Below are 21,736 nucleotides of genomic sequence, written 5' to 3'. Positions count from 1 at the left end.
GACAGACACATGGATTTGAATCGTGATTCCTGTGCTTATTTAATGTGTATACTTGGATAACTCATGTTATCTCGCTGAGCCTCAGTTTATTCATTTGTAAAATTGACTAGTACCTCATTGCAAGCGGTTATAAGGATCTGGAATAGTAAATGTAAAGTGCTCAACCCACCGTGGCTGCTTTATTATGATTATTGATCTTTACCTTTTGAGGGAAGTAAACAAAATAACATCCTCATTCGAGGAAACGGGGGCACATTTTCTACACAGGTACCTTCCTTGCTTCCTCCCTAATCTTTAGTTTGTTTCCCAAGGAAGCTGGCTTTAAAAAGAAAACTGCACCCCACCCCCCAAAAAAGAAAAGAAAACTGCCTTCCCATCCTGCCCCCCACCAAGCTCATGCCTCTACACCACAGGACCTCTAGATTCAACACAGGCCAGTTCCTTTGGTCGGGCCTCCCCGCTTTCCCGACCGCCTGTAGACCAACCAGTAGACTGAATGATCCATAGCTCATTTGACTTTCCAGCAAACCTCCTGACCTGTGACCTCTTTGCTTTCTCCCCTCATCGAGGTGTGCTCTGGGTTGAGAATAGGTCAACTCTTTGTCTTTTCCTTGGGACACAGTGACCCTATGCTTGCATGTGGGGGGTAGAGGGGAGGAGGAGTCGGAGGAGCTTCTTCTGAAGCTCCACATTGTGTGGGGACGACCTGGAGCTGGGATCACTGCCCTTCTTGCTTCACCAACTCCAGCTGCTCGCCAGCCGCCTTTGACACGCGCCTCGCCCAGCTTAGGCCTCAGCTCACACCACAGGTTTCCTCCCTCTTTCCTAAACAATGTGATGATCCAAAGCCCCTCCAGCCACTGAGAGCAGAAAGCCAATTGATGTAACTGTCCTCCTGTGCATTGTGACGCCCCACTGTCCTGAAAGCAGGAGCTCATCAAGGTCCACGTGAGCCAACTTCCTACGTGTGCTCCCACATCTAATCTAATTACAAACCTGATCGGAAAGTTAAAACTCGCCTGGTGGGGGCTGTTGCTCCAAAGGGAGTTCTGTGAGTCCCAGGAGCTGCTTCTTAGGGACCACCCTCCCGTTCTTTTCCTCAGCTTTGTTTGGGAACTGCCTAGTGGAGGGCAGGAAGGGCCTAGTGCTCAGGAGAGGAAGATGGAAGTTTTCCACAGCTAAGCTGCCTGCAGCCCAGTTCGGACCCTCAGGTTGGGGAAGGCTGGGCAGGGCTGAGACAGTTGCGTTCCACCTTTCTCCCCCATCTCTCACCAAATAAAATAATTATTTCATTTATTCATTCTTCATTTTTTCGTGCAGTCATTCAGAAATCATCTGTTGACCACTTATTGTGATCCAGGCACTGGGCAAGGAGCTGTGAAAGAAGGTTGAGACATGGCTCTTGCCCCGTGATCTACTGGGAAAGGCAAGTAAAAGTAGACAGGCAATAACGACATAACATGGTGAGGGCCACCTTCCACAGGAGTAAGTACTGGATTCTGTGCAAAGAGGGAGGGTGTGGACCCGGGCTGGGAGTCGGAGAAGCCTCAGTTGAGTCGGTGACTATGTCACTGAGGAGCCCTAAAGGTGAATGAGCACTAACCAGTTGAACCAGTAGGGGGGGCCTGCGTGATGGCCTTTGGTGTACTTCGGGGAGTTAATTGTTTTCACTGGGTCCTTAATTCTTCAGCCCCCAAGATCACTAGATCAGCATGGGAATTAGAGTTCTGCAATTGAGAGACTCCCTGAAGGAATAAATTTTTAGAACAGATGGTCAAGTTCAATTAATGAATAATAGTAGGTGGCAGGGAATCAACCCCTTTTTAAAAATCATCTATTCATGTTGCTGCACGTGTATCCAGCCTGTTGCTTCTGACTGCTGCATCATGTTTCATAGCATGTGTCTACTACATTTAACTTACCTGTTCCCCCAGTGATGGACACTTGATTGCCTCAACTCCCCACTGCCACAAAATATGTGGTGAACATCTCCCATGTTGCCCTCTATAGACCTGTGTAAGAATCTCTCTGAGATACATATCCTCACGAGCAAAGTGCTGGGTCATAGGGTAAGGTACTTTAACATGACAAATATTACAAGATTGGCTTCCAGAATGGCTGCTCCAGTCTGTCCCCTAGCAGTGCATGAAGAATCTGAGATCCGCATGTCTTCACCAACACTGGGCATTTTTCAGCGTTCTCACTTTTTGCCAGTGTGTTAACTTGAAGTTCTATCTCATTTTTTTAAATTAATTAATTACTTTACAGTAAGTCCTTGTTGGTTATCTCTTTTAGATATAGCAGTGTGTACATGTCAGTCCCAAATTCCCAATAAAATGCTATCTCATTTTTAAAAATTTTCCTTTCTCTAATCACACACAAGCTTGAGGATCTCTTCATATACTTAATCATCTTGTTTGTTTGTTTTTTTCCTCCTCTGGGCATTGACTGTTCATATCCTTGCCTCATTTTTCTGTTGGGCTTCCTGATCCTAGCCTTGTTGCTAAAACTTGAGTTGAGGCAAAGTGCTTCTACAGACTGTTAGCTACCTGGGAGTCAACACAGGGAAGTGAGAGGCCATGTAGCAGAGTGATAAGGACATGGGCTTGGTAGCCAGACTGCCCTGGTTTGAATCCCACCTCTGCTCCTTACAGCTGAGTGACCTTGGACAAGTTACTTATCCCTCAGTTTCTGTTTAACCTCCTTCATAGGGTTGTTGTGAAGATTAGATGTTAGTATATATAAAGTATTTAAAATAGTGCCTAGCATGTAGGAGGTATATACAAATGCTAACTCTTATTATTAGACTGCTATCTTCCTCCTACTTAGCCCTACTGTACCCTTGAGAAAATAGATACTTGTATCAGCAGGCAGTAAAATAAGCAGAAAGAAAACAGCTCTCAGCCTAGGCTCAGAGCTCACCACTCCTACTCACATGTGTAACTCTTACCAAGGTCTCGGGCTCTGGACCTGCATTCTGCTCCCTATCTAAGGCCAATCTTTAAGACCTGACCATTTCTGATTAGCCAGATTTCCAGGCCTGCAGTGCCCCCCATCCCTGGCCTGGCTAGCTCGGCCCTATTGCTGCTTCTCTGCCAGCCTGTCAGCTGGATACTATCCCTCACAACCTTCACCTTCAGTATTCACAAAGCCCGGTCTTTTTGGTGAGTCAGCTCACTTGGGCAGAGATAAGACCAGAGTAGATTCTGATGGACACACAGGAAGGCAAGTACTGCTACCAGAGCCAAGTCACTAAAGGCCAACTCTAAACCCCCATCCTCCTGGGCTGTAGACATTCTCTGACTCTCCAGATTAGTATTGGAAGTAGGGTATCTGGAGATTATCTCTAGCCTTTGAGGTTGATACTGACATTGGTAGGCATATCTTTCCACAGACCACCAGAGGCCAAGTCCTGAGGTGGCTGGGAGAATTGCTGATGTTTGTAAGCCTTTGTCCGGTGAGAACCTCTGGAGTAGTCAGCATAGTTCCTTTGAGTGTGTTATAGAAAAACATAAGTGAGTGGGATGGTGTACTCTGTCCCCTTTAACCCAGCTATTAAGACCATGAAGGCCTAGTCCATACACTTCACTGCCCATTTAGCACCAGCTACTCCAATTTAAGATAGTGATACCTAAACCCAAACCTCCCAAGTGACAGCCAGTATGCCAATGCCAGAACAGAGGGGCGGCTCTAGTTTTCCTTTGGTGGATCACCTCGGATAGCAGTACCTGCCTCCCTTTGTGCCGTCAGATCCTGTAGTCCCCTTGTCAGCCAGGTGGGCCAACTCACCATCTTGTGTACGTAACCTTCTCCCAGATACAGTTCTGAATTGGGGGATTTGTTTCTGCTTCAGCAAAAAATGTCAAAGAGGCAGAAATCTCTTCATTTGCGAAGTCTCCTCACTGCTGCCCCTGGTGTCTGCTTCTTTTGCCTTGTCTTGACCTCTGATACCAGTGTGTTTCTTCGTTTCTGGTTGCTTACTTGTTTTGTGGTCTGCTGTTTCCCTCTGCCTCTAGTCCTTGACATCTGACCTGGCTTTTTACTCTCTGCCTCACGTCTCTGCTGCCTGGTCTCTGGCCCTTGGCTCTGTTTTGACTATGAACTTCTTGACACTCCCTGGCCTGGCCTGCTGCTAAGCCTGTTCTCACGAGCCTTGCCTTAGCTTTCTCTTACCTGGCTAGCCTCCTACTCTGTTTCTACCCTCCTACATCCCATTGGTCCACGAAGTTCTTTTCATCATCAGAGCTAACCATAGTCATGTAGTCCTTTAGCCTGATCTGGGCTGGCTTCTCCAAAAAGGGCCTGATCCCTGTGGAACTCTGGGTTAGATGCTTTTTAAGTATGAGATAGCTCTTGGGCAAAAAAAGCTTACTAGCTATCTGGTAAGGTGTTTGGTGCCACTCGGCCTGAGCAGCCACAGTTCCTTTAGTCCTAGGTATACCCCACAGTGGGGCTGCTACCTTTTGAGTTAATTAAAAGTGAAAGGAGTCTTCTCCAGGATTGCAGAATGAGTCACTAGCTTGGATGCTCACCCTCTTTGTCCTCCAAGTTTGTGAAGTGAATTGCCCATTCCTTTTGATTGGGTTAGCAGCCCCAGGGCTTAGCCTAGTCACTTTCCTCTCCCCATCCTGCCAGACCACTGTCTGCCCTTTGGGGCGAAGGGCAGCATACTTGGTTGCTTGGACACGTCTTGCAGCCTGCAAATTGGACAGATGGAATCAATACTCAGGAACCTGGAGAGGCCCAGGTAGCACAGTTAGTGACACTAGCTGCCTGGAGGGACAGCTTGCCATGGGAGGGGGTGTGATTGAATGGTGATTGGACACAGCAGCTGAGGATTAACCAAATTATGTCCCTTTGAGTTTAGATCGACAAACCCTTCTCACTTAGATTTTAAAACAAGCCAACTTGTGCAGAATATAGAAGAGCTGCCTTATTTTTTTAACATCTTTATTGGAGTATAATTGCTTTACAATGGTGTGTTAGTTTCTGCTGTATCACAAAGTGAATCAGCTTTACGTATACATATATCCCCATATCCCCTCCCTCTTGCGTCTCCCTCCCACCCTCCCTATCCCACCCCTCTAGGTGGTCACAAAGCACTGAGCTGATCTCCCTGTGCCATGCAGCTGCTTCCCACTAGCTATCTATTTTACATTTGGTAGTGTATATATGTCCATGCCACTCTCTCACTTCGTCCCAGCTTACCCTTCCCCCTCCCCGTGTCCTCAAGTCCATTCTCTATGTCTGCGTCTTTATTCCTGTCCTGCCCCTAGGTTCTTCAGAACCTTTTTTTTTTTTTAGATTCTATATGTATGTGTTAGCATACAGTATTTGTTTTTCTCTTTCTGACTTACTTCACTCTGTATGACAGTCTCTAGGTCCATCCACCTCACTACAAATAACTCAATTTCATTTCTTTTTATGGCTGAGTAATATTCCATTGTATATATGTGCCACATCTTCTTTATCCATTCATCTGTCAATGGACTTTTAGGTTGCTTCCATGTCCTGGCTATTGTAAATAGTGCTGCAATGAACATTTTGGTACATGACTAGAAGAGCTGCCTTCTTTTTTTTTTTTTTTTTTTTTTTTGCGGTACGCGGGCCTCTCACTGTTGTGGCCTCTCCCGTTGCGGAGCACAGGCTCCGAACATGCAGGCTCAGTGGCCACGACTCACAGGCCCAGCCGCTCCACGGCATGTGGGATCTTCCCAGACCAGGGCACGAACCCACGTCCCCTGCATCGGCAGGCGGACTCTCAACCACTGCGCCACCAGGGAAGCCCAAGAGCTGCCTTCTTAACACAGGGCTATGCCAGCATGAGTCCTGGGGGTGATTAGGTATATATCTAGAGCCCACTTCAGCCCAGATTTGTGTTATTATCACTAAGATTATATGGACACAGAGAAGAGAGCTCATATTTGTGGATCTCCTTTGATGTGCCAGGCACTGTGGTTTTACATACTTATAACCTACAAGGGAGGCATCATTATCTGTTATTCCAGTAAGGAAATGGAGTCCCAGAGGTATAGTAACTTGTCCAAGATCACAGTCAGTAAATGATAGAGCTTTGATTTGAACCCACGTCTCCCTATACTTGTTATAAAATTTCATGCTGTCTTCCCAATTTGTGTCTTAGTTCAAACTTCTCTTGACTTTCCCACAGCCCAGCTATGGGGTCAGGTACATAGTAATGATAACTAATGTTCTTTGAGCACTTATTATATGTCAGGCACTGTACAAGCACATTACATACACTAACAGAGTCATATGAGCTAGATACTCCTCCTTTTTTTTTTTTTTTTAATTTGGGGGTGCTGCATACCATAACCTTCTTTAGGAGTATCACAGTACTCATTAGCATTTATGTATGTATGTATGTATTTATTTACTTGGGCAGGCTGCGTTGGGTCTCCGTTGCTGCGCACGGGCTTTCTCTAGTTGCAGCAAGTGGGGGCTACCCTTTGTTGCGGCACGTGGTCTTCTCATTGCAGTGGCTTCTCTTGTTACGGAGCACAGGCTCCAGCCGTGCGGGCTTCAGTAGTTGTGGCTTGCAGGCTCCAGAGCACGGGCTCAGTAGTTGTGGTGCACGGGCCCAGTTGCTCCATGGCATGTGGGATCTTCCTGGACCAGGGCTTGAACCCGTGTCCCCTACACTGGCAGGCGGGTTCTCAACCACTGCGCCACCAGGGAAATCTGAGCTACATACTCTTAATATCCCTGATAATTATGATTGCAAAATGATTTTCTAATTTCATCATTTGTTCTACATTTATTATTTGTCATTCTACAATAAAGAAGAGCTTTCCCGTCTCTCCCATTGACTTATTCATTTATTTTCAATACGGACTCTTGGAATCTTAGTGTACCCAATGGGTGATAATCCATTAATGTCTTTATTCATGTTGATGTTCATATTGTCTCCGATTTTAAAGCCAGCGTTCTTAACCTCTGTACCATACTACATCCCTTTCTATCAGATATTTTTCTCACTGCCTGCAGGTAGTTGCCCATCTCTAACAGCCTTTTTGAACCCTCTTTTAATCTTCTGGCAAGCAGGAAGACTAATGCCAGTCTTCATCCAAATTATGTGTAAACTATGAGCAAATAGTCTCCAAGTGAAAACCTGACAGACTCTGCTGTGAGTTAAATATCTGAGTTTTAGACATTGATTTTAGGTGCTTAGAGACCCTTCTTATTTCTCTTTGGGATCATAATTCATATCCTAGATAAATTACCTGTAAAAGGTAATTCTTAAGATCCTTTTAGGTAAGGGGAATAGGCACAGGAGGCTCACTTGACCATGTTAGATCAGATGTAGAAGAACCCCATCTATGTGGGAGATAGATTCTGGTTCTTTGACTTACCTATGAGGACTGTGTGTTTGTGTGCATGGGAGTTATTGAAATTCATTCATCCGTTCAGCAAATAACAGGGCAGGTCCTGTGCCTGTTGAAGGTTATGAAACTCAAACCAGTTGATACAGGGAAAACCAGCAATACTGCTGGCTACAGATATTGAAAAACTAACAAAGGAGAGAAACTAAAATTGTAGGTTGGCTTTTTAATATTTATGATAGAGTGATTTTTAAATTTTTATTTATTTTTGGCTGGGCCACAAGGCTTCCAGAATCTTAGTTCCCCAGCCAGGGATTGAACCCGGGCCCTGACAGTGAAAGTGCCAAGTCCTAACCACTGGACCACCAGCGAATTCCCTAGAGTAATTTTTTTTAATGCTTGCCATTTATGCCTTCAAAAGCATTAATAGTTCTGAAGGCCAGTGAGCAAAAGATGAACATGCTAAGAGAAAAATAGGCAAAGGACATTATGCCTGAAAATAAAAACAAAATTGATAATTGTGATTCATGAAAAAGGAAACACAACTGATTGCTAAACATTTTTTTTAAGTCCAGCCTCACTAGTAATCAAGGAAATGCAAGTTGAAACAGCAGTGTGATTCCATTTTCTGTGTCCAGATTAACACATAATGAAAAAGCTTTGGTGAAAGAAAGGCACAGCGGTTGCTCTCATCCTTCTTCCTTTGATAGTAAAAATAAAAATCGGTACAATCTTTCTGAAAGGTAATTTAGTAACATTTATCAAAATCCTTAAAAATGCTTATACTTTTGATCTAGAAATTCATCTGTTACGAATTTATGCAAAGGAAATAGAGATTGTTATTGAAATATTAAGAATAATCTAATTGTTTTACCATTGGGGATTAGCTAAATATAGACTAGCCTTTTAGTAGAATACTGTGCAGTCATTAAAAACAATGTGATAGACAGATATTTAAGACATGGAAGGGGGGTGAGGTATGTGTGTGTTTAGGGAGAGTTTATATATGATCCAATTTTTGGTAAATAAAAATGTGCATACATTGAAAAAAATGGAAAGATGTTATATATTCTAAAACTTTTTTCTTTTTGATTAGCTATATCTTCTGAGTTTTTTTTATAGTGAACACGAACCTTTTTTTATTAGGGAAAAAAAAGGAAAGTATTAGCAGGAACATTACATGATAGAAGGGAAGCTAACATATATGGAGTATTCCTGGGTCAGGCACTGTACTTGGTGCTATATAAATTCACCTAATTTAACCTCACTGTGGAGGCTCCTGCCTCTTGTCCTACTCCCTCCAGTTCATTCTCACACAGCTATAGGAGTGATTCTTCTAATAGCAAAGATTTGGAAGGAAACACACCAAACTATAAATAGTGGTTAGTCTTAGAATTTAGATTAAGGAGATGGCTATAAGGGAAGACTTTCATTTTTCAATTTAATATTTCTATATGATTTGTATTTTTTTAATGTATATATCTTGAAGTGGGGAGGAAAAGCATGTGTTGCCACGTCACTTCCCTTTTAATCCCTTCAGTGGTTTATCTCATTCCCCACTTTTCTTCCCCTTACACCCTCTACTCCAATTCTACCTTTTTTTTTTTTTTTAATTTTATTTTTTTTGGCTGCATTGGGTCTTCGTTGCTGCGCGTGGGCTTTCTCTAGTTGCGGCGAGCAGGGAGCTACTCTCTTTTGTTTTTTGGGTTTTTTTTTTTTTTTTTGCGGTACGCGGGCCTCTCACCGCTGTGGCTTCTCCCGTCATGGAGCACAGGCTCCAGACGCGTGGGCTCAGCAGCCACTGCTCGCGGGCCCAGCTGCTCCGGCATGTGGGATCCTCCCAGACCGGGGCATGAACCCGCGCCCCCTGCATTGGCAGGCGGACTCCTATCCACTGTGCCACCAGGGAATTCCGTGGGGGCTACTCTTTATTGCAGTGCACGGGCTTCTTATTGCAGTGGCTTCTCTTGTTGCAGAGCACAGGCTCTGGGCGCTCGGGCTCAGTAGTTGTGGCTCACGGGCTCTAGAGCACAGGCTCAGTAGTTTTGGCGCATGGGCTTAGTTGCTCCGTGGAATGTGGGATCTTCCTGGACCAGGGATGGAACCTGTGTCCCCTGCATCAGCAGGTGGATTCTTAACCACTGCACCACCAGGGAAATCCCCAATTCTGCTTTCTTCAGGTGAAGCTTCGTGCTCTTTTGCCTCCGATTTGTAAATGCATTGGGTCCTCCCACTTCACCAACCCAGATCTGGCTTCTCAGCCTTCCAAGTCTTTAACACCTTAAATACCACATCCTCTGGGAGGCCTTTCTTGATCCTCTCCCTTAGTTTCCCACCATACATGGTACTTCTCCCATCGTAGCCTTTATCACACTTCGCTGTAATTTTATGCTAATTTGTTGTCCTTCCCAGAAGAGACTGTAAGCTCCTTGAGGGCATGGACACTAGCACCTAGAACAGTGACTAGAACATAGTAAGCATTTGATAAGTAATTGATGAATAAACACTTCGTATTTTATTGTCTTGGACACTGAGCCTTAGAGAGGCGTTAGATAACGTGTCCAGAGCCTCTCAGCCAGTAATGTTTCAGAGCCAACTTTCCTACCCTTGTCTTTGATGCTCGTAAAGTTCATGTTCTCTCCACTGTACCACTCACATGAGCAGAGGCAGATCCAGTCCCCAAACATGCCTCAGAATCTGAGTGTCTACTTCCTCAGCCTTTCCTGTTTTTGACACTTGGTGTCTTTTTGATTTCTTCCAGTGTGGTGCAGGTCCTGCTTGCAGCTGGTGCTGACCCAAACCTCGGGGATGATTTCAGCAGTGTTTACAAGACTGCCAAGGAGCAGGGAATCCATTCTTTAGAAGGTAAGTGTGGGCTACCCTGCTGTTCTGAGATCTCTCCTCCCTGTGGCTTCCAGGCAGCCGTGCTCTGTGCCAACTCTACCAGCAACTCAGGGTGAGAGCCTGCAAGTCCCTCATCCTCTAGGAACTCATAGAGAGCGCAGAAGGCTTGGAACAGATGCCCTTCACAGTCCCCTCTGGCTCTATAATTTATGTCACTTCAAGTCTTGGGGAATAAAATAGAGGCCCAATTTCATAACCGGGGTGGAGGGGTAGAAGAACCTTTTAACTGGTGTTCTCCCAAAAGTGCCTCAATCTGTGGAGTCTCAGATGAGTGGACAGTGGAGCAGGTTTCCATAAAATAATTAAGGCAACTGTGTGGAATGTGGATTTATTCTTCCTCTACTTTCTTCAGACTTACCCTGTCCCAGCCCTGCCCCAGAACTAGAAAGCAGCCTCACTGGTTTCCTCAGCCTCAGAAGTCCCTCAACTGTTTTTTTCCCCTCTTCTGTGTGAAATACAATCCTCTCTCTGGACTGGCCCCTCAACTTACTGAATGACCCAGGACAAAGAGTGGACCTTGTCTGTGCTTGTAAAATGGGGTGGTCATCAGTGCCTCCCTGGGGTGTTGTGTGCGTGGTTGCTTGGACTTCTCAGAGGAAGGAGGCGGTGTGCACCTACCAGGGCTTGGTCACGTGTCCGTTGAAGGGTACCTGGGCAAGTTAGTCCGTTATTGCCTCTGGTGAGTTTTTCAAAAGTAGGGTTGAGAAGAGGGTAGGTTGCTTTGACTGCAGACAGAGATGAATATTTTACGTTTGAGCTTTGCTTGTCCAGATTGGCTCTGCTGCCCGCCCATTATCCTGGATCACTCACAGAGGCTGAGATTCCCCTCCCTTTCCAGCAGCAGGGCAGATGAGCAGTGGCTACTTTAGGGTTGGCAGTAATGCCAGGAGGACAGACAGCCTTGCTGATTGCCTAAGGGTCAGAACATTGACCTGAGGGAAGGTTCAGCAGAGGGAAGCAGTGTGCTCAGCCCTCAGAGCTGTCAGCAAGGCTACCAGACTGACGTGGGTGTGGTAGCCTAGGGCAGAGGTGTCATTGCTGCCCCAGCAAGGTTTCTCAAATCAGCAGCCTGAGAGAAATGTCAAGAGCATCAGAGCATTGCTACCCAGTTGCAGTGTGAAGTTGCCCTCCCCCTGCCTCTCCACCTCTCTGAACCTGCTCCTTTTATCAAGCTCGCTTGCTGTGACTAGATCCTCCATGGAACTTTTGCTGCAACCTGCCCTCAGCTGCTCTTTTGAATGTTCTCTAAATCTTGGCCCTTTATGTGGTTATTTGAACTCTGATCTGCTCATATGTCTTTTCTTTCCTCGTCAGCTGACAGTTCCATGTTCAGGCCTTGACCTATGCCTCCTTGGATTCCCCACTGAGCTGGGGGAATCATGTTCACTTTGTTTCCAACAGAGGAGAATTTCATGAGTACCAAACTTGCCCTATATTTGCAGCCTGATGTGTGGGGACTCACCTTATAGGCTGTCCTCTCCTCACTAAGACATAGCATTGCCACCCTCAGCTCTGTCTTCTGTTCAGGTGCTCTCACCAAAAAGCAAGGAGGAGCATTTGCTGAGAGGGCAGGGCCAGGTAGAAGGGAAGGGATTATTTGAGTGCCTTCTTATCTGTTCTTGGGATCCCAACAGGGTCCAGTAAGCATTTTTGATTTCACAGAATCTCAGAACTGTGAAGCCGTCTAATCCAACCTCTGCTGTCACACCAGTCCCCACCCGTGCCTTTCACGTTTTGTACCTTTGTGTTCTAATAGTTCAGCTTTCCAGGTTGATCCTCATATTCCACATTCTAGATCAGTGGTCAGCAAACTTCTTCTGGAAAGTGCCAGATAGTAAACATTTTAAGCCTTGTGGGCCAGTTGGTCTTAGCTGTGACTACTCAGCTTGGCCACTGTAGCGCAGAACACAATACACAAATGAGAGTGTGTGGATGTGTTCCAGTAAAACTTTATTTACAAATATTGGCAGCAGGCTGGATTTCGCCCATAGGCTGTAGTTTGCCAACCATGTTTTAGATATTTACTTTTTTCTTTCTTTCCTTCCTTTCTTCTTCCCTCCCTCCCTCCCTTCCTCCCTCCTTCCCTCCCTTCCTTGCTTCCTTTCCATTTCTTTGCCTGTTTTCATCAACCTCCTCTGAATTTTTTTTAGCTTTTGCTAGCCAGCCTATATTCTAGGTAGGTAGACAACAAAAATATTGGAATAGGCTAGCGTATCTCTCATGAAATAAAGATAAAAATATTAACTATCTCTTCTTATTTTATATGATCTGCAAAGTTAGCAAATAGGCTTTCTATGGATTCGGTTACTTATTCAGCAACCATTTTACAAAATTTTATTGATCACATTCCTATCTAGCAGGCATTGATCTAGGTACTGGTGAGTTAGACAAGATCCCTGCCATCATGTACTTCATGTACTAGTCGTTGATTAAAATGTTTACAGGACTCTATTAAGTACAGAGCCCTGGAGCTCATGATCAGGACAATTTAGAAGTATTACTCAACAGTCACAGCTGTAGATCCACCAAACTTCATTCTTTTCTAGCCTCCATTTCTTCATCCTGTCCACAAAATTTTAAGAGATTTTCTCTGATTTATTGCTGAAATAAAAACATGTTTAACATTTGTCTTAATTTGTTGCTCAGTAATCCTTTCCCAAAAGGATATTAGGTTATTCTGGCGTGGTTTTGTCTTATCCTTAGCGAACCCATACTGGTACCCGGTAATCACCTAAGTGTTTCAGAACCATTAAAAATAAATTCTAGATTGAAATAATAAATTTTATCAACAATCATTGATAAACTCACTGCTCTGTGGCTTGTGAGATCTAACTCTCTCTGTAGCTTTTTCTCTTTTTTGAATTTCAGACTACCTTTGCCGGCCACAGTTTTCTGGCAGCTCAGCCAATTTTCCCTGATGTATCAGTGTGGATGTACTCTGCTCTCTGACTTCATACGCTCTGCTTTCTGACTCCGGGCCTGGAGAGTGACAGTTCTTTAAAATCGTCTCAGGGTTCTCCTCTCCTTACCAGTCTAAGCCTTTAACTCCTTCTTAAACATATTTTTCTTTCCTTTTTCCATTTAAAGATACCTCGTTCATTTATCCATTCAACCAGTATTTATTGATTGCCCACTGTATGCAAGTCACTGTACCCAGCTCAGGGTCATTCTCACTGCTGAAGTAGACAGAAACAAAAGAATCCTGTGGTTCTTTTTTTCTTTGGATTGGACTGACTTTTTCATGGGAAGCTACCTGACTTGGGGATGTGTGAGGAGGTTAAGTAGAAGACGAGGTACAAGCCCCTTGTCCAGAGTGTGTCTAGGCAAATTCACAGGAAAGTCACAAGCTCAGCAAAGTTCTTCAAAACACAAGCAAAGCATAAAGTCAGTGCCAAAGTCCATCAAGTTCACTAAATTTCTAATAGATATTTCTGTGGGGTTCAGCCTGTGCTCAGTACTGAAGGGAAGAGTGAGTTGTAGTTTGTGACTTTGGCAAGACCTCCCTAAACCCCCATAATATATCCCTTGTCTACCTTATCAGTATTATGTGAAGATGAAGAGATAAAGTATGTGATGTGTGAATTGTAGAGTACTCTACGGTTGTAATTGCTTATTAGTTTTGTTTATTTATAATTGAGCATGCACTTACTGAGTGTCAGGCACTCTGCCAGATGCTGGGAATAAATAAAAATGGATATATATGATCTAGCCCCTCAATATATATGATCTACTCCCAGTCGAGTAAGAAGACAGACCTGTGAACAGGCACCACAGTGCAGAATGATAAATGCAAAGGTTGATAGATGTACAAAGGATATAGGTAGCACTGGTATAGGTAGTGATGCCCTCTATCTGAAGGCAGACTGATATCTGGGAAGTGTCACAGGGTAAGTGACTTTGAACTGGGTCTTAAGGATGTGTCAGAGACTGCCAGGCAGACTAAGAGGGGTGGACTTTCCAGGTAGAAGGGATAACACATGCAGAGACATGGGATAGGTGACAGCCACTGGAATCATCTGCCACAGTACTGAGAATAGCAAGAAGTAAGACCAGAGAGGGAGGCAGGGTTCTATGTGGGAAGGACCCTGAAAGGCAATTCTAGGGAGCTCATAGTGTTTTCTGAAGGCCATCAAAGGATTTTAAGTAGGAGAACGCTCAGTTTACATTAGCATTTTAGACGGACCATTCTGATGGGGTGGGGATGAATTGGAGAGGAGAGATTAGCAATGTTTGGGGGATGATGGATCCCTTTGAGAATTGGATGAGAAGTCATGCTCCTCTCCCTCAAAATGCATTTCTCATTTCTGGGGATTTCTAAAAGAAATCTTTGGGAATGGAGAGAACAGGTATTAGAAAAATATTAGGAGGAGGTGGAGTATTCAGTGGAATGTGGGAATTGATGGAAAAGGAGGCACCCATCTGTCACCTCGGGTTCTGCTTTCGGTGAACTGTTAGATGAGTGGGTCTGTAGTTCAAAGAAGTCTGGCAGCATTTGCTTGGTAGTTAAAGCAATGAATGTGACTGAAACTGCCTAAGGAAAAGAGTTAAAGGGAAGGGATAGGAGGACAAGTCCTTCACTCAGGGTATCAGCATTTAAGGTGTGGGGAGGAAAGAGGATCCAGGCAAGGAGACCAAAAGGTATCAGAGAAGTTTCTCTCAGAGAGGCTCTATATCCGTTCTGCCTGCTCAGAATGGGCACAGCCTAGAGAGGAAAGAAACCTCTTTGCTGAGACTTGGCTATCGGTTGCCCCATTTCTAGTGAAACCCTTCTCCTGTTTGACATTTGGCATTGCTCTAGCAAGAAGCCTGCTCAACTGGCACATTACTGTATCTTCAGCTCTTGTCAAGGTTGGTGTTTCTGGGTAGAGAGTAGGTCTGCTGGTGCAGGTGATGTAGGGATGCTTGGCCTTATTGGTCTGACTGTTCTGTCCATTCTCTCCAGTTCTCAGAATGGCATCTTCAGAGGCACAGCGGTATCCTGGAGAAAGGTCAGTCTTCAGTGCCAGGAAGTAATGGGTCCTCTAAGCTCTGTCACCAGCTGTGTGATCTTAAGCAAGTGGCTTAAGGTCCTTGAATTTAGGTTTTCTCATCTGTAACATAGGGATAACAATACCCATCTTAAAGAGTTGTTTGGATGACTAGAAATAAATACATGTAAAGCACAGTAGCATGTGATGAAGAATTTCTGTACAGAGTTGGGTCTTGGATCAGTGTAAGGCAGGAAACCTGCCTTGGAGGTACTGAGCAACTCACCACTCAAGGGGCACTGACAGAGGCTGGCTGTCCGCCCATCAGGGATTTTGTAAAGGGTCATTAGATTATATAGCCTCTAAGGTTCCTGTCAGCCATGTGATTTCTAAGGTTCTAGAAACTTTAGGCTCATCGTCAGAGCAAGTAATGTACTTAGAAGAAGTAGGATTTGAGCTGGACTTTGGAGAGTGAAGAGGAGGGGAAAAAAAAGAAAAGATTTTCTTAGCAGGGAGCACAGCTTGAGCAAGGCACTTAGAGGGGACACGTGGAGGGGAGCTTAAGAGATCACGGCTGCTTCTCTACCAACTCACTCCCTGATCTTGACCACATTCCATTCAGTGCCTTGAGCCCCACCCATGCCCACTCTAGGAGAGTTCCACTTGTGGCTGGCTGATGGGTGGTGGGCCCCAATCCTCAGGTGGAGGAGGCAGTAGATTAGACGTAACAGTAAACAAGTCACCCAGTCAGGGATGCTGCTGGCTGCTTGTAAGTAACTGTTATAAACATTGGGTGTCTGGGGCTGTCAGAAATGCAAGTGAGCCCTCTGAGCTCCTCCCACATAGACAATTAAAACAATAAAACACGGCAGAAACGTGGCCAGAGCAGGCTATAAATCAGCTTCTCTTCTCAGCTCCAAGTGGCGGCTGTATAAAGATGAGTTGTACAGAAGCTGGGTTGGCACAGGGCCCTTCTGGGGGTAGAGGGCCTGACTTTCCTGGCTGAACCTGCCAAGGCCAACCCCACCAGCCCAGTTGGCCCTCTTCCCACAGCTCCAGGGGCTGCAGGTCCTGACCTGCTCCAGCTGACTTCCCCATCTCTGTATCTTCAGATGGGGGACAGGATGATGCAAGCTGGTACATCACAAACCAGTGGACAAGTGCCCTGGAGTTCAGGAGACGGCTAGGAGTCCCCGCCAGCGGTAATGGAACTGCTCTCTATAAAATTTCTCCGTCTCCCCAGGACATGCTAAGGAGTAGTCTTACCCTAGCTCATCTGTTCACTATAAGTTAACACCTAGCACCCACTGCATGTCCAGACCTACCCAGGCAAAGCAGAGAGAATCTGCGCCCTTGGAGACAAACTCAAATGGGAGTAATAAGGCTCCCAAGGACCTACGAATCACCTAGAGAGCTTGTTAAAACACAGATTCCTGCCACACCCCGACTCCCAAGATTCTGATTCAGTATGCCTGAGGTAGGACCTGATATTTTGCATTTCTGCATTTCTAACAGGCTCCCACTCTTGAGTAGATGATCTAGGCTACTTGTGCTTGAACTGCTTTAAAAAAAACTCATCTGGACCTTCTCCTCCCTGGAAGAGACCTTTTTTATTGCCACTTTAAGTTTCATTCCTAGAGCATCTATGTGCTTAAGCCATGGTATTATGGGTGTACAGAACACTTAGTAGCTATGACACCTGGAACAATTTTCTGTACCTCTCAGAGGCTGCATCTCCTTATTTGTAAAATAAAGGTTATTGGGAGAGTTAGGGGTAGTATATTTATCCCTAGCCTAAAACGTAGAACATAGAAGGAATTCCATTAATGTAAATTTCTGTTTTTATATCATCATCTTTGTCCTCATCATACTCTTATATAAAACTTCATTCAGAGTCTCTGTCACAGCCTTCCAAATGCTTTTCAGCGGTAGCAAACTGTTATCTGCAAAGAACCAAACATTATCTCAGAGTCCAAGGAATGGCTTGGCTATCACCTAACTGTGTGACCTTGGGCAGTTCTCTTTAGCTCTCTAAGCCTTGATTTTCTCATCTGTAGAGAATAATACTTTTTATACCATAGGTTTATTATAAAAATCAAAGTGAAGTACTTATGAAATATTTGAGAAAATACAAGGTATCATGCACATATAAGGTATCAGCAAGAATGATAATTAATAACAATAAAGATTGACGACATGACCAAGACAGTGTTTGACAAGGGTCCAGTCAGAGGTGCAGATAACAAGGACTATCAGAGCTCAGAGAAGAGAATCTCTGTCTGAAACATCAGGAAGTAAAATGATATTTGAGCCTCAAAGTATAAGGTTTTATGGAAGGGCCTGCAACTAAATGTGAATTGGGTGTGATCAGAGAAGGGGTATGTTATGTCCAAAATATTCAGAGGTGGAAAACAGAAAAAACATATTTCAGGGCAGCAAGTAAACTGGTTAGGGTGAAGCATCTGTACAGCAGAAGATTCATTTTAGAGGGTAATGAGCAGTAAAGGTGCTGCTTTAAAGAGAGTAGGCTGGGGCCAAATCAAGATTCTTGGACCTTATCCTTTAGGCAGAGAGGAGTCTTGAAGGTCCTAGAGGAGAAGGTACTGCAGGAACTGATTCCTTCCAGAGTAGAGAAGCAGGGGGAAGTGGTAATAATAATAGGTAAGATGATGATGATGATGATAGCTACAGCAGCAGGTTATGTTTATTGATACTTACTGTGTGCTCACAGCAACCCTGTGATGTAGGCACTAAAGGAAACTGAGGCAGAGAGATGATGCCAAATGCCAGCAGAACTGTCTCCTGCCCTTGTAGGAACCCAGCAACCATATCAGCTTGTATGTGCCCCACACTTAGCTCAGAACCTCTGACTTGTCCGAAGTCTTGGAAGGCTTGGGGATCTGCCAGGCCAAAAGCTGTTTGGGCAAGCTATTATTTTTAATAATGTCCCTGCCTCTTCCTCATCATTGTCAGAGCCTTGTCACACCTTCAGTGCCAGTGGTTCTACATGTCATTTCTCAGCAGTGTCAGCCACTACAGAGTCACTAAGATGGACAATGCACTGTCTATCCATCAGGCCTTTTGGTCAACTTCAAGATTAAGTGTAGCAGCCAGTTAGGTTAATTGTTTCCATCCTTTTAGCCCTCCAAATCTATATATACATTTAACTAAGAGAGGGAGATAGACTAGTTGACATGTTTTATTAAAAAGAATAAATTCGATACATTTATGAAAATAAGAAAAAAGTGGGATGGGGTGTCAAAGAACTAGTCTTATGATTTTTAACTGATTTACATATTTTGTGTATAAATATTTTTTCATCAAAAGTTCCAAATCAGGGATGGGTCCCACACACCACAAAAAATATATTAGAGACATTTATATGGATAGCAGGAAGGGAGACAGAGGGCTGAAATTTTCCAGGCACCCAGTGATTGATGGGGGCTGAGGCTCCCCCTGACGCTTTATTGAGTTTCCGATGATTATCTCTCACTGAGACATTTTTTACAGATGACGGTCGAGCTGTCACAATGGACCATGGGGGAAAAAAAACCAACAATAATAACACTTTAATCTTTTTACCGCACTGCTCCCTAGTATCTCAGATTCATCTTCCCTGACGCACGCAGTTCATTATTCTGCCCCTCCCTGGATGGGAAATAAAGGAAAATAAATATATATGTAGACACACTTACCCACATACATACACACACACAGAGTATATATAAGAGACCACCCCAGAACCAGAGAGGGGCAGAATTTATTGTTCTTTTTGCAAGTGTTGAGGTTTATTAGTAGAGATGCTGGGTTGGCTTGGAATTGGCTATTAATTACAGCATTTTGTATTTGTTTTTTATTGCGGGCTTTTAACATCTTAAAGAAAAGGCAGAGGAGAGGCAAGCAGGTGTAGAGATGGGGAGCACAGAGGGACCAAGTTTAGCCAACCAAGTAGCATGGCTTGCTGAGAGGCAGAGAGGTCAGACTCCTTCCTCTTGTTGCCAGCCCTGCCCAGAGGATCCCTGGACCTGAAAGAATACTGCTTTGGTTAGGATCAGGGTGGGGGCAGGGGAGTAGGAGAAGGTGAGATCAGGGTAATTATAGGACAGATCAAAGGGACTCTAGATACCTGTGAGCATGTTATTCCCCTGAGAGTTAGGAGAGATGGGAAGTAGTGGAAGTTCAAACAGACTGTTGATGGGTCTGTAGATAACAGAGTAAAAGATAACAGAAGAAGTTACAGATTCTTAAGAGTTTGCCCAGCTCTTTGATTTTGATGGTGTGCAGGTGAGACATGGGCTCTGGAAAGCTCTACCTGGGTCTGTGGTCAGAGGAGGGTCCTGGGCCAGAGAGGATGCTTCTAGGGCCACAGGCAGGGCGAACAACATATTGTCTTAAGGTTCCAGGCCAACCTTCCTGCTCTTCCATTTCTCTTTCTTGGAGTGAGAGAAGATGGACTTGGGATCCCAATGGGAAGGCTGCCCTTGATGTGTCTCCAGTAGACTAAGTGCTAGCCCAGTCTTCTCTTTAATTCATCAAACCTTTCTGAGCTCCTACTACAGAAAGTGCCAGTGCTCATGCTACACTATGATAAGGTATAATAAGGTGAGCCAGGGTCCTCTTTTTAAGGAGAAACCTTCCAGTCTATGGGCAGAGAGCATGGTGTTTGTGAGAACCATTTTTAAGCGGGGTCTAACCCTCCAGCCATAGGCCAGCCTAGATGACCGTTCTCTACATGAAGGTTAAAGAGATCTATAAGACACAGTATCTGTCCTTCAAGAACCTGTTTTCTGCTTGGAGAGACAAGCGTAACATCCATTCACTAAAGAAGTATTTATGGAACACCTGCAGTGCTCAAGAGTGTATGCATGAAGCAATCTGAGAACACAAAAGACTATGTAAGAGAAAATGTTAACTAATTTGATGTGGACTAGACAGTACTAGAATGCAGAGAGGAAAGGGAGATCAGTGAAAATCAGACTTCTTGAGTTGTAAAGAATGGGTAAAACATAGATAAATAAAAGGAAGAAATAGTGAAGCCATGATATCACATAGAGAAGAGAGTAAAAGCCTTGGAGTTGAACAGACTAGCTCAGTCATTGACTACCAGTATGACCTGAAACAAGCTACATAACCTAAGTGCCAGCTGCTTCATTTAGTAAATAAGAATAATAATAATAACAGCCCTGTATGATTCTTTCAAGGAAAATAATTGTAAAGTTCCTTGCACAGTACCTGGCACATAGTAAGTGCTCAGTAAATGGAAGCCATTATTTTCTTATTACTTAAAGAGTTTTTTATATATATATATGTGTGTATTATATTAATATGTATATAAATATATTTTTTAAATATATTTTTTAATTTTTTGCTGCATTGCACGGCACGTGAGATCATAGTTCCTGAACAAGGGATCGAACCCATGCCCCCTGCAGTGGAAGCACAGAGTCTTAACCACTGTACCCCCAGTGGTTTCTGCTTGGAGAGACAAGTGTAACATCCATTCACTAAAGAACTTCACTCTTGGGAAGTCCCCCAAGAGTTATATATTTATGTAAGACTCTTCGTCCTGGGATATTAGCCTTCAGAACTCACCTGTGACCCTTCACTGAGTATGAAATGGGCTCCTTTCAGTGAGCTAGACATATTCTTCAGTATTAGTGTAAGAGGTGATTCTGGCCTTGGTTAGAGTGGCATCAAGAAGAGGAAAGGGCACAATAATAAATTTATTACCATTTATTGCATCCTTACTACATCAGGCAATGTGCTCAGTTCTTTACATTTTTTAGTGTAACAGTTTTATTGAGATTTAATTTACATACTATATAGTTTACTCATTTAAAGTGCATAATTCAGTGGTTTATAGTATATTCACAAGATTTGTGCCACCATCACCACAATCAATTTTAGAACATTTTCATCACCCTGTAAAGAAACCCCATACCCATTATCAATCATTCTCCACATCTCTCAACTCTCCCTAGCTCTAGACAACCACTAATCTACTACTTTCTGTTTCCATAGGTTTGCCCATTCTGGACACTTCATATAAATGGAATCATACAATATGTGATCTTTTGTGGCTGAATTCTTTTTGACTTAGCATGTTTTCAGGGTTCATTCAAGTTGTAGCATGTATCAATACTTCATTCCTTTTTCTTAGCTGAATAATATTCCATTGATGGCTGTACTACATTTAGTTTATCCGTTCATCAATTGAGAGTCATTTCAGTTGTTTTGACTTTTGCTATCATGAATAATGCTGCTGTGAATGTTTGTGTACAAGTTTTTGTGTGAACATAATGTTTTCAGTTTTCTTGGGTTTATATCTAGGAATAGAATTCCTGGGTCATATAGTAACTCTATGTTTAACCTTTTGAGGAACTACCAGGCTTTTCCAAAGAGGCTGCATCATTTTAAATTCCCACCAGCCATGTATGAGGGTTCCAGGTTCTCTTCATCCTCACCAACACTTATTATTGCCTATCTTTTTCACTTTAGCCATCCTAGTGGATATGAAGTGGTATC

At 43.9% G+C, this 21,736-nt stretch overlaps 1 protein-coding gene across 1 annotated transcript in view; it reads left to right on the top strand.

Annotated features, from left to right (window-relative positions):
• Positions 1–21,736, top strand: part of CLPB (ClpB family mitochondrial disaggregase) — a 154,194-nt gene that overhangs the window by 46,008 nt on the left and 86,450 nt on the right. The window contains exon 4 of the mRNA XM_079929985.1: positions 10,102–10,205. Coding sequence (XP_079786111.1) covers positions 10,102–10,205 — 104 coding nt within the window. The remainder of the gene's footprint in view (positions 1–10,101; positions 10,206–21,736) is intronic.

Source organism: Stenella coeruleoalba (genome assembly GCF_951394435.1).
Source record: "Stenella coeruleoalba genome assembly, chromosome: 8".
NCBI lineage: Eukaryota > Metazoa > Chordata > Mammalia > Artiodactyla > Delphinidae > Stenella > Stenella coeruleoalba.
This window is presented reverse-complemented; position numbering and strand designations above follow the sequence as displayed.